The 12,954-nt window shown below is 41.6% G+C and overlaps 1 protein-coding gene across 1 annotated transcript in view; it reads left to right on the top strand.

Moving 5' to 3' along the window:
- The window catches only part of LOC128297558 (low-density lipoprotein receptor-like), a 146,578-nt gene extending 136,544 nt beyond the window's left edge, over positions 1 to 10,034 (top strand). Inside the window, exons 16-18 of the mRNA XM_053033227.1 lie at positions 1,405 to 1,523; positions 1,905 to 2,054; positions 8,640 to 10,034. Coding sequence (XP_052889187.1) covers positions 1,405 to 1,523; positions 1,905 to 2,054; positions 8,640 to 8,684 — 314 coding nt within the window. The 3' untranslated portion in view covers positions 8,685 to 10,034. The remainder of the gene's footprint in view (positions 1 to 1,404; positions 1,524 to 1,904; positions 2,055 to 8,639) is intronic.
- Positions 10,035 to 12,954: the final 2,920 nt, after the last annotated feature.

Below are 12,954 nucleotides of genomic sequence, written 5' to 3'. Positions count from 1 at the left end.
TTTATCTCCATGACAAGTGTCTAATAGAAAGTGATCGTTTCAAGTGGAGTTAACTCAATTGGCGGTGCAGACATTGTCATTGTTTGTTAAATTCCTGGATCTGATCCAAGTCCATGTAACACACCAAATGTCAATAAAATTTTAATCAAATAGAGTGTAAGAAATAGAACTCTCCTTCCTGTCCAGACAAAATGATCGTTTTCGCTCCCCGGAATTAATAAGACAATGATTAATGTAACAACAACCGCCATCACCTGACTCACAGAACCCGCCAACTAGGGAGAGAAAGTTGGATTAAAATTAAAAAATATTTCACTCCACTAATTGAACCTAATTATGATCTATATAGACGTTGGTGGGCAGCAACACATTTCGCCTTCTATTCGTTGCTCTATCTACCCGGGTACCCCATTTTAGTTATTAACATTTTATCCAACCGCCACTATTACTTGGCCGGAAGCGTCGAGGAGGGCGGGCTATTCCACTGTCTTGGTGTCTTGGGAGTCACTTCGTCCATCCGTCCCCTTTTGTTGCTACACTCTCTGACCTGTGGCGCTAATGGTTTCCATTACTGTCGTTATTTATGCCGCTTTTTAATATGTTTCCTTCGGATTCGCCGCATGCCGCACAGTGGAGATAATGCAACCCGAAAGGAGAACCGTCCGCAGAAAACGAACGCTTTCGCACTGCGCTTCGAACTGTTTACGGAGAAGTGATGTTAACACTTAAGAATTCTCTTTCATCCCACGCAAGCAGCCATAATTTCCCCCATCATCTGCTACCACCAAACGACCATCCATTCACGCTATCCGACGTGGCCAAATGCATTACACATTCTTTCGCCAAACCTGTCGCCCCCAAACGTGTTTGTATTGCTTACCACTCATTGTATGTACGCTCCTGTACTGTTCTAGTTGGTTGAGGAAGAATAGGATTCCGGACCGACTTGACTAACTTCCGGTGTTGGTTTGCTCCCAATTTCCTTGCTTGTGATATTTCGTAACCATAACCTGGGTCCCCTTTCGTAGTTATTACATGCGCACCAACTGACAGGCTCCTGGAGCGATGGGGCGTTGTTCCGTCCGGGACTCTATGCTGGTGTGTGTGTGTGTGTGTGTGTGGGTGTGTGTGTCTGTAATTGTTCTAACCAACCCACCGTCCATCAGGACCTCGTAACCAACGATAAACGGTTTTTATTCCATCGACCTTTCGGCCGCAAATGCGATCCCCACCGCCACCGCGCAGATCTCATTGTTGTACGCCAAAACATTGTGCACTGGGGCAGTTTTTAATCAAGACATTTCTAACATTCTCCTTTCTCTTGACCGTTTCTTTGCGTTTTTTTGTCTCGCTTTGTTTTTCAAAACTTTCACCTGCTCTCTCATAAATGGATATTTATAACAGCGACGATGCGAAATGGTACCGACGGTACGCTCTTCCATCCGGATGTGGTCGAGGATTCCGGCAAGGTCGGTTTAATCGCCATCTGCATCCTCCTAGCGGTGATCTGCGTCGTAGCATTGGTAAGTGAATGTTGTTGCCTATCAGTTCTATACCTATTACACCACTAACTATCGCTGTGTCTGGGTAGTTTCTTTTTCTGTACAACTGTTCTCTACCTATCGTTAATAGGAAATTTTCAATTCCATCGTAATGAGTTCCATTTTCTATTATTGATTCCCTTTTAGATGTTCGCTTATATTTTTCTTCTTTACAAACAAAAGTTATCGAACAATCAAGCTACTGTTTCTTTTTCTTTCAATTAAATTATTCTCAATCTGTGCCTTTTTGCATTGTACAATGGAAGAAACCACTCTGCTTTTCGGAACCAGTTTACCAGTTGTACCATCAGATAAGCGTTCCATCTAACAGTTTCTTTTCCAATCGTGTTTCTTCTTCGGCAGATTACGTTCTGCTTATACCGCTACCACATGCATGGACGCGCGCAAACCATGAACTTCGACAATCCGGTTTACCGAAAAACGACCGAGGACCAGTTCAGCCTGGAGAAGAACATGCAGAGCCGCATATATCCGAGCACCGTTGGCGAAGAGGTAAGAGCGCTAGCCCGGGACTATACCGTCTGCATAAGATAAGGTGACCGGTCTCGATAGAGGGAGACAGAGAGAGACAGAGGGGGAGAGAGCGAATCAGAAAACAAAACCCAAACGCAGAGTCCGTGCAAATCACCTGCTATTTAGTAAAATGAATATCCTCGTGTAAAGAAGTATAAACCAAGAAATCCAGGGTCACAAGGCTCATACATTAGACCCTGTTCTTCTCGTGTCCCGAGAACAGTCACCGAGACGTAACATTTGTAAAAGCAAAACACTTCGAGGGAATGGATACGGTGGAGGGTTGTACGTCCGGGATATATAGAGTGAGAAGAGGAAACCACGGGAAGATGGATGGAAAAATGAAGCCAAAGAAGAAGGATTACAAATCGTGCAAATTAGTGGTAGGATAATGGAATAGGATATATTGAAATCGTTTCATTGGACATTTACACGGACGCATCCAAGCGCCATCGAGAGCCATTTGTATTGTGGGGACGGCCTGGAACGATACATTAACTGTTGGTACCTGTTCCAATCCATGGCTACATAAGTAGCCAGTCGAATGCCGCGAACTGGGCACAGATAGATACAAAGGGTGCGCTATTCCGAGACTCTTTTTCCAATTGCACTAGAGTGTGTCGAAAGGAATCAGGCATCCTTCCCACATTCTGGAACTTTTGCATGCTGGAATCTTACTGAACGCTTTGTAAAAGTGTAAATTCAGAAAGCTTGCAACATAATTGATTTCAACTTGAAAATGTTCCATAAAATGGAAAAAGATTGCAGATAAAGCTGCAACTAGAAAACAATATTAAACAAATTTTTCTTGCAAACTCTTTCTTGGAGTCGAAACTTGATTCCAGAAATGGAGCTGCATTTTGGATCAATCTATTCACATTCCAGTTCCCATTTGGTCACGTGAACACGAAGCCCCTGTACGATAGAACGATTGATGCAAAAAGCCGTTCTCATCGATGCATCGATAGTACGTCCATTAACTTCATCCCTACCGTGTTATCGAAGTGTAAATGAAATGTGCGATATCATCATCTTTTATCCGTGCCTGACACCTCGAGATGATGCTTAGTAACGTTTCAAACCATTTCATTTGTGTAAAGTATCATTCGCCAAGTCTACCAACATCACAAAAAATCACCCATAAATCATAATATTATCCGTGTCCATCATTTTCTATTGAGCGAAGTAAAAGCACGGAGACGAATAAGTAAAGTAGAAGTAAAGCTTTCACACTGGTAGAAGTGTTTGCTGAAGAACGGTTAATATGCTGGAAGCGAAAAAAATGGTCTAATTAAATACGAAATCCTTCGTCCTGTCCCGGCACACTTTTGTCTCGTAAGGCTCGTTCGTGGGCTTTGGGTCGCTTATAAGCGTCATTTTTTTTTTTTCTATTTTACCCAGCCCCCGGTTCTCATACGGCTCATAAAAGTTCGCTTTGAAAAAAGCTCACCCACACACACTTTAAAATTTCATTTCACTCGCAAGATGCCGTCGTCAGATGGACGAAAGCAACAGCAAAAAAAGGAACACACTAGGACACTAGCATATGGGTGAATATGAGCAGATATTAACCTGATTAAATCCTTGTGTGCGGTGCGGGTAGTACACGACGAACGCCCCTGACGCCGTCGTGGTGTTGGCGGCCCCCTAGCATGGAGACGCACATGAGGACAACTAAAACACTAACTAAAAGTTTTTCTGTTTGCCGAAGCTTTCCCTGTATTCATTTGGCATGGTTTTTATCAACCGTACCGTACCGTAGAGTAAACATTAAGGGCAGTCAGGTTTTCCCCGGCTTTTCTGTGCACCCCCCCCCCCCCCCCCCCCCCTTTCCCTTTCACCATCCACACTCGATTCGATTTAGACTCGGGTGTTTTGTGTGAAAAGCGACACCAAAAGGAACCACTCCACACACAGCCGCACACACACACACATGCTTACGCTGGTGAATAAGTGTTTGGGGTCAGTGTCGCACAAAAGTGCCCACCACTTCCTGGGCACCACTAGGAGGAGGGGTCAAACAACAACAACAACAATAACAAAGTTAAAAAAAGACCATCCGTACATATGGTAACAACGTTTCGGGCTATGGACGCAAACTTTTATATCCTTCGTACTGAATCTGATCCTGCGTCCATGTGCCCGGTTTGTGTATGTGTCCCGTACAAGTGTGACAGTGTGTTCCGTATCCTAGAAGCTGTCCTCACCCCACAGAGCTCCCAGACTCGCACGGACATGAATTATTCACAGCTGTAGGAGCGGCACAGATGGATAATAAAATAAGCTAACCGACGAGATATAAGTTTTAAGCAAACAGTCACTCTCCAACGTTCGGAGGAACTTTTTCGGGGTGCTTTCATATATTTTGGGGTTTTTCGGGGGGGTTCCTTTTGGAGCGTTTTGTTGCTGTGTTAGTGAACGTAATTAGAACTATGCTTCGCACTTCGGTCAATTAGGTGGGAAACTTTGCATTTTTGGAACAGTACGCCACTACCTTCCAATTGCCTGACAAGCTCTCCTCTCTCATTCTCTCGAAAGCGTCATAACATAGCGTCATTGTGTTTATTGCGCAAAAAAAATGCAGTGAAATGAGCAACAAAATAAGTGGAAAAGCCCTACAACCCTTAAAAAAAGCCTCGCCAGGTGTTGGGAACTGATTTGTGATTTGCGACGGGCACCGGGTGCTGCTTTTGTTTTGTCTAGTTAGTTTATCCTTGCCGTAAGGTTCCTCCATTCCGGTTTTGTACCGATAAAGATCTTTTGTTTTTCAATGCCATTCCTTTCGGTGCTTCGCCGCAGCAGTAGCAACAGCACCAGCTCACTCAATGTGTCAGCAAAAACCTGTCCTAGTCGCTTCCCCGGCAGCAATGTGCATTGCATAAATGTGGACAGTTTTCGCGATTCACGTGACTTTCTATTTATATCCAGTCGGCAAACAGAGGGGGCACTGTGGGACTTGACTGGGCTGGATGGAAAAAACTCTAAACGATGATGGAGGAAAATTAGATGCACGAGAAAGAAAAGCTTGACGGGAAAATGCATTTTCGTTTCCATGTGCCTCGAGGGGGGCGAGGGCAAAGAAACGTCGCTTGTACTCGGACGTCTAAAGTGGCTTCTAATGCGCCTTGGCCCCGGATTGAACAGCAGCTGTGAGTGAGCTAAGCTGATGTGCTGGCAAAAGACGCACCCAAACGAGATGAGTGTGTGTGTGGGAATGTGTTTTTCGGTACGTTTCTGTACGTTTTTATTTTCTTTCGCACAAAGCAATGCGAGGCGAGACGGGGATGTGCGGTTGGCTGGTGCTGGCACTAAGAAAGGATTAAACTACCCAGCACCAACACCACCGACGTCACACCATATTCCATTTTCTAGTGCTTCGGTTCGTTAGTTTCTCCTTCTAGAAATGGAGTGGAGTGAGAGTAAACTACAAAAAATCAGGGCTGTCCGATCGGAATCTGCACTCACTGTGTATCCAACAAGTCGGACGATGCAAAAACACACAGCATTTGGATAAAAGTTATGTATGGATGGAAAAATGCTGCAGAGAAGAGTAAGGTGTAGATTAGGGAACCAAAAAGTGAAACAAATAGTGTTTTAAAGCACAGACAGCACACGTTGAAAACGTTAAAGGAAGACATGCGGGGAAAAATTAGTTTGGGACAAGGGATCCATAAAATTTGCGTGAATCCAAGACATTATTTAACATGTTGTAGGTCGAATACGGACCGATTGGTTCTACCAGCTGTTGCCATCTTTTAGGAAGCTTTATAAAGCCTCTTCCTTAAAAGTTTGGTTTAGTAAAAAGCCTGTAGTAATTTATTTTCACAATCCTCATAATGTAAATTACCCATGCTTCCGACATTTTTGCTGAGTCTTACCTCAAGTAAGACTTCAACTACCTAATTTATGGACATAAAACGAGACGTCGTACAGTTATGTATAGGTTCGATAAATATGTGAGAAAAACCGCAAGAACATGAACACTCTTGTACTTATAAAGCATTGAAGACTCCAGAATCTTTAAAGATTAAGTAATAGGAGATTCTCGAATTTTAATGAAGAGTATGACTCTTCTCAAAAGATTCATTCCAAGCGTATTTTTAGATCCAACTGAAACAAACAGATAACACAGTGTTTCGCAAAAACAGGCTGTATCATCGAGGAAGATCAGATTCATTCCACAATCCTTATCGTCAATCCACAAGCACATGCCCAAGAAGATGAACACAACACTGGAGCGTTTTCCTGTCGTTACATTAATGTGTAGCCCTTTCCATTATGTGGGATTTTTATTCAACAAACTGCAATCTGATTTCTTCCTTTCTTCACTTCTTTCTTCCACTCTTTCTCTCTCTCGGTACGCATAATGTGTGTAATCATGGTTCGCTACCGATGCGATTGCGCCTTCCATCCTTCCCCGAAATGGTTTGCTAAAATACGAAAAATTCGATTCGGCCCATGGTTTGAAACCTTTCTCAAAAACCGTATTCGATTAACTTGATCTTCACCCGTCCCGGTGGGGTTGAAACAAACAAACAAACAATCAAACAAACAAACGGAAAACAAAACCGCCCAGATAAATACATTTCACTATCGCACATGAAGTGTTTGCCAAAGTAGCTTAGATGAAAATTAAACTACTAGTAAGGTGGGAGGGAGGTGTTTTTGTTTTGCTAATGTGTATGTATGTGTGCGCGCGTGTGTGTGTGTATGAAAGTAACTCATGGAAAGCGAAATTAAAAAAAACACATAAATTATACAAAACCTCACACACACACACACACACACACACCCATATCGCCATCGCAAAGCGCGTAAAAGAGAGAGAGTGAAGGAAAAGCATAACAAGCTGTCTCAAAGCTGGCCCAAAATATGTCCTGCTAGTCGGGTGCTGGCTAGAGATGTGATCCTCAGCGCATGGACACAACCCCCACGAGGACTTGGTGGTTTCGATCATTCATCCCCCTTCCAAAAGCACTTGTACTAAAAATCGCCACTACATCATCAGCCTGCAACACCACCAAGAAGCAAAGCGATCCATTCCGCGTCGGAGCGGGCTCGTCGATGTGTACACCGTCGCTTTACACCGTCACGCCTATATCACATTAGTTCTTCACACGAAAAAGCCACGACGACCACGTTGATGGCTCACCAACGGTCATAAAACTGCACCGCATCAGCAAGAAAGCACACTGTGCAAAGTTCTCCCAGGTTACATACCGAGAGATCGAGGAGATCAACTTTAAAAACACACACAGAAACACAAGAACTGTACAGAAATCGAAACGCAGATCAGATGTACATGAATGTCTGTGAATGGTTGCGACCCGCACCGGCGGGAAGGTAAGAACGGACAAACGAACGGAAACTGTCTGTTGCTGTTGTCTGTCTGATAATGCAGTAGAGTGTTCCCTTATTTGCGTGCATCTCAAAGCCATGCATGTTTACATCATCGGGTGTAGTTCGTTTAAAGTTGCGTGCGTTGACATGCTCTTTTGTTTTGCATGGTTCGTTTTGCATATGTAATTTTCATCTTATTATTTTGTTTCTTTTCCCTACGCTCGTTGAGATAAAACAACAATTACAAACAAGTTAAAAGTTTGTGTGTCTTTAGCTCTACCACCACCAACCACCATGGGCAAAGCACATGTCCCTCTGGGTTAGTCAGTCACAGAAAGCTAAACGGTTAAGCTGCATGACACAAGAAAATGTCTAAGGAACGGAAACTTTATGAAATCCGTTTTTATTCCCGTGTTACGTTTAACTTTCTGTCATGCTTGCTTTCTGGTTTTAGTTTCAAAATGAATCGTTTCGTTCTTCTTAGCTAATCTCGGTTCCCGTCAGACAATTGTTCGAAAGTTTCGCATGTGTGTCAACAAGTGTTTATGCTAAATTAACCTTTCGAGAAGCGTCGTTCATACAAATCTTCAAATTAGAATCTTGTTTGAATCTTGAATCGACTCTCCTTAGATTCATAAATCTGTAAAGGTGTTGAAGAATTGCAGACCTCTAAAGAATAATTGTCTGGAGATTGGTAAGTGTTTGCTGATTATTGGATCTCTGAAGATCCTTGGACTTCTGAAGATTCTTGGATATCTGGAAATTCATTAATCTCTGAAGATCACGGACGAATGTCTGAAGCTTCTTTGACCTTTGAAGACTAATAAAAGCTCTTAATGTGTTTGGATCTCTAAAAATCATGGATCCTTAAAGATTCATAAATCTCTGAAGATAGCTGGCTTTTAACAGATTTTTGAATCTTTAATCATACAGGAATCAGAAAATCGTCTGAGATTCATGAATGTTTAGCCATTAATGAATCTTGCTGATAAAAATTTAGTGTCATGTTTTTGGTTGAAAAATTCGCATAAGATTCAGGAAGGTAATTCAGATCCACACAGCACTAGTGCTATTGCCGTGTTATGTCGTTTTGATTTATTGTCTGTCGTATTTTTAATCTTCTCTTTTTCCTTCTTTGTTTAGCTTACCGTTCTTTAAATTAGCCTAGCGATCAAGAGTAATTAACGATAGCTAATGCCCGCATCATTATTCCCTCTTCCACAGGCACAGGAACCACTCACCCGACCGGCCACCAACGATTTTGTGTGAAGCATAACCAAAAAATCAAACTTTTTCGGTCGGCATTCGTTGCGATACACACATACACAAAACCCGCCGCCATTGCGGTGCTTTCAAGAGCTCGATTTTCAGCCGAAATGGATCACAATCACAAAACGAATAGTACCGCTTTGCTGCTCAAACATTACAATGCTCAAACTAAAACATCGTTCATACGCCATTCAAAATGGCCCGGTGTGGTGATTAATGAATGGATCGTTCTTGGGCCCGATCTTCATCCCGTGGAGTCCTCATGGATCGTCACCGCTGTGCAAAATATATTATTTAAAACAGTTACTACTCAACGCGTTGCAACATCTTAAAATTGTTGGGGCAAAATTCTTAACGTTTAAATAGCATTAAAGCAAATGTAAAACCGAGACAGATAAAAACCACAACCATGCAAACAAACCAATAGGATAGATAGATCATGGGAAGAACGCACACATCCCGCCGGAAATACTCATCACGTAGCGAATAAGCGGAACCGTTCTGTTGACTTTACAAAAAAACCAAATGTCTCTTCAGATTCAAATGACATTTTTCTATCATTTCCTGGTGCAAATCTACTAGCTTTCGATTAGCACATCATTTAGGTGAGAACATAAAAAAACGATCAAAATGACGTAAATAAGAGACAACTAGCAACACAGTAACCAATCAAACCACCTAACCTTTACCAAACCGATCGTCCTACATTGTATTTCTTTCTTTTCTTCTTTTCCCGTATCCTGGTGTGTGTGTGTGTGTGAGTGTGCGTGGGTTTGTGGGTATGTGTGCATGGTAATTTTCGTTTTGTTTTTGGTTATATATAATAGCAAACATCCTAAAACGTATGTTAATAGTTTATTGTTCACGTCAAATTTATATAGAAGTTTGTTTGTGTTTTTTCGTTGTTGCAATTTATACGATTGCATAAGATGCCAACCGCAAAAGCAAAAGTTTTGAGTAGAAGCACATGGCTTTTTTGTCCAAAATTCGTTTAGCTATAAGTAGTGGAAACTTTATATGGGATCTTAGCAGTTAAATTATAGGCAAAGCATAGATATTCGTAAAAGGTTTTTTTTTTGACTGGAAAGGGTTTAGTTAGGGCAGAGATTAAAACAAATGTTTGTGACAATTATTTCATGTTGTTTCGTTGTTCTATACATCGCAACCTAAAACAAACCTTCCAAGAACAAGGCGAACAAGTGCAACATGTGTGTCCATCAGTTAGAATAGTTTGGTGCGTGAATTGCAGGTGATTTTTGTAAGTGACAGATCGTACGTGGGCCAGCAGAGCAAACAGAGAGAATAATGGAGAGAGACATAATTGTAAATACACACAGTCCTGTTACGTTATATATTGTTTAGCTTAATTTTTTTTTGGGGTTTTTTTATCTTTTCATATTTATTTTGTTTTTAGATGACACACATTGACTTGCTTTTAGCGATCTTCCCTTCCTTGTATTTCCCTCACCTTCCCACAATGTAGCACAATTTTCAGCGTAGTTAGAGCAAATTTCCTTCCAAACGGAAAAAAGACAACCACACAATGCCAATCGGTGGATGTGTTTCCAGTTTTCACGGTGTTCAAACAGTGCGTGCCGGAACATCATTTTGTTCCGCACAAGTCTGTTAGCGCCTTGTTGCGGTAGAAAATGTGAGAAACGCTCGTAGCCAAGAATTAACACAACAGTTTGTCCCAGAGTTTTTACTACTTGTTCCCACGTTATCCTTGCGATCCATTTGTAGCAAAACGTGTATGACGTGTTTATTAGCTTTGGTACCAATATTTTCTTCCTCGCATCGGTCGATTCTAGACAACAGTTGGAGTTAGCGTTAATTGAGAACGAAACAGTAGTACGTACGAGAATGTAAAGAAAATCAATTAGCAAGCGTGAAGTATGAGGGTGATAAGATTATGCGTTCGTTTTGCTCAGATAATTCCCATTCTTACCCAACCCAACGCCGTGGCCAAACGCGCGGTCGTCTCGGGGTGGCATAGACATTTGCTCAAACCAAACCGTAGTAGCGAAACGTTGCATGTCCTGGCCTGTGCAATGGCAGTGGTCGGAGGTAACAGCAGACAAGCATAAATTACAAAATCCAATGTCCGTTATGTCTGTTGGTAGGTTGACCGATCAACGGGTCAACAAGTGTGCAGATAACAGGCCCGCAGAAGAAATAAAGCACTCAGCCAAACAAAGGATCTACTAGTAAGGCCAAATACTTTTTACACTTACACATTGAACGAGTCCGTTTTGAAGGACGGTGCGGAAGCTCATATACATACAGAAAGGAACAGATAGTGATTTACTCATTCCTAGCGCAGGCAACGGTGTAGCCAAACCAAATCCATCCAGCAACAACATAAAACACCCTATTTAGTGGCCGCAAACACACACTGTGAAACACACTACTCTTGTCTCCACTATCGTCGCCTTTTGTGTGATTTTACGGTCCATTCGGTGATAAGTTCAAACGGAAAGTGTCCGGTGTCCGAAGTGCGAACAGAGATATAGAATATGGCAGATTTTTCATTATCTGGAACAAAAAGTAAATGCAACTTATTTAGACAAACTGATTTTTGGATCCGTTTTTTCTAGACACTTCAACTTTTGCTCAGACACTGTGTACTGTAACTAAACTTTACAAGCCGTCGACAAAAAAACAAGCAACCGAAACTAACGCGCAAAGGGAACAAGCATATGGACACTATATTTTACTGGCAAGACGGTCAACCGTTACTGTTAAATAGATAGCAGGCTGCTACTGCTGATGCTGGCGGTGAGTGCATAAGTGTAGCAAGCAGTTACTTTTTCACATTCATTCATTCCAAACTCAAATGCAACCCAGTGAGCAAATCGAAAACAAAACAAAACAAAAAAACATACCGATTCAATATTACTAAATTTACACTCATTCACAGATTCAATATAATAACATAAGATATGAATATGAACAAATAAGTTTAAAAACGCTCAAAACAGTAACAAACCAACAGACATTGAGAAGTGGCGAACTTGTGTGCCCGGATAAGTACTCGCAAAGAAAACTGTAAATATATACGATTTTGCAACCAACTTGATGATGGCGGTTATTACGCAGAACCACACAAATACAAACAGAAACAGTTCAACAGTGAACAATTAAGAATGTCCAACCCGTTTAAAGAGTATGTCAAGATACACATTCGTATGACACAGTCCACAAATATGCAACTGTTTGAATGTTTCTTGGTAGATGTTGATGATTTTTTCATTTTCCCCATTGTGCGGAGACATGATCGGTTCAATGTATAAATGAAACATGAAACAAGAGAGCTCGCACAGTGGCACGAAGTAAGCGTAATCGTTTGTCGCAATGGAGACGCCTGGTGGAATTCAATGTTTCGGTGTTTCGATGGGAATACACACACCCACACAAACGAAGTTCGTTCAAAATGGAAACAGTTATTTTTTGTATTCAATCACCAAGCAAAGCGAAAGCAGATACTGTAATAGGCCGTAACTGCTTAAAGCAGCAACAACACGGCATAAAAATTAGCATATGGTCGACAAGAACAACGTAGGTGTTAAGCAAATAGAAGGAAACAAAGTTAATTATGGGTTTTGTACATACAGATATACAGATTAATATACATATATAGCAAAACAAACAAAAACGAGGAAGAAAAAGAATACAAAAGATTTAATCTTAGTTATTAAATACATCCTAACGCTTAAGGGACCGTGAGGGCTAGGCATAAAAGGGCAAAAGGAAATCTCTCCAGCTTCCTAGGACGGGGGCGCAAACTGGTGCGTGAGCAAGTATGGAAAGGAACAACTACGAAGCTAGAACACAATTGTCACGATAATGTTGGCATGTGCTATCACAACGATGGTAAACTGGATTGAGAAATTATGTACTATAATAAATAAATAATAATAAAAAAACAACCAACAAACCAACACCAAGAATAGTCTGATTTCTTTTCGAATTTAATATCCCATTGTGCGCGAGATAATTAGGTAAAAGATGTTTGTAGTCTCCCCGCACAAAGTTTGAAGCCACCCTGGACATATTTGTTGCACTATATAGTGGCTCCCGTGCTGGAACGTGGTGTGACAGTTCGTGAAAGTATGTTGAAAGTGAAAGTAACAAAGGGAAGTAAGCTTGTATTAATGCACTTCTGTGGAGGATCAACCCCCTTGGAGGCCCAGGGCGGAATTATAGTTGGGGCCTCTAATTTTAAAAACGATGAAGGAGGGGGGGGGGGAGCATTGAGGCTCTTGAAATG

Source organism: Anopheles moucheti, chromosome 2, assembly GCF_943734755.1.
Source record: "Anopheles moucheti chromosome 2, idAnoMoucSN_F20_07, whole genome shotgun sequence".
NCBI classification, from domain to species: Eukaryota; Metazoa; Arthropoda; class Insecta; order Diptera; family Culicidae; genus Anopheles; species Anopheles moucheti.
This window is presented reverse-complemented; position numbering and strand designations above follow the sequence as displayed.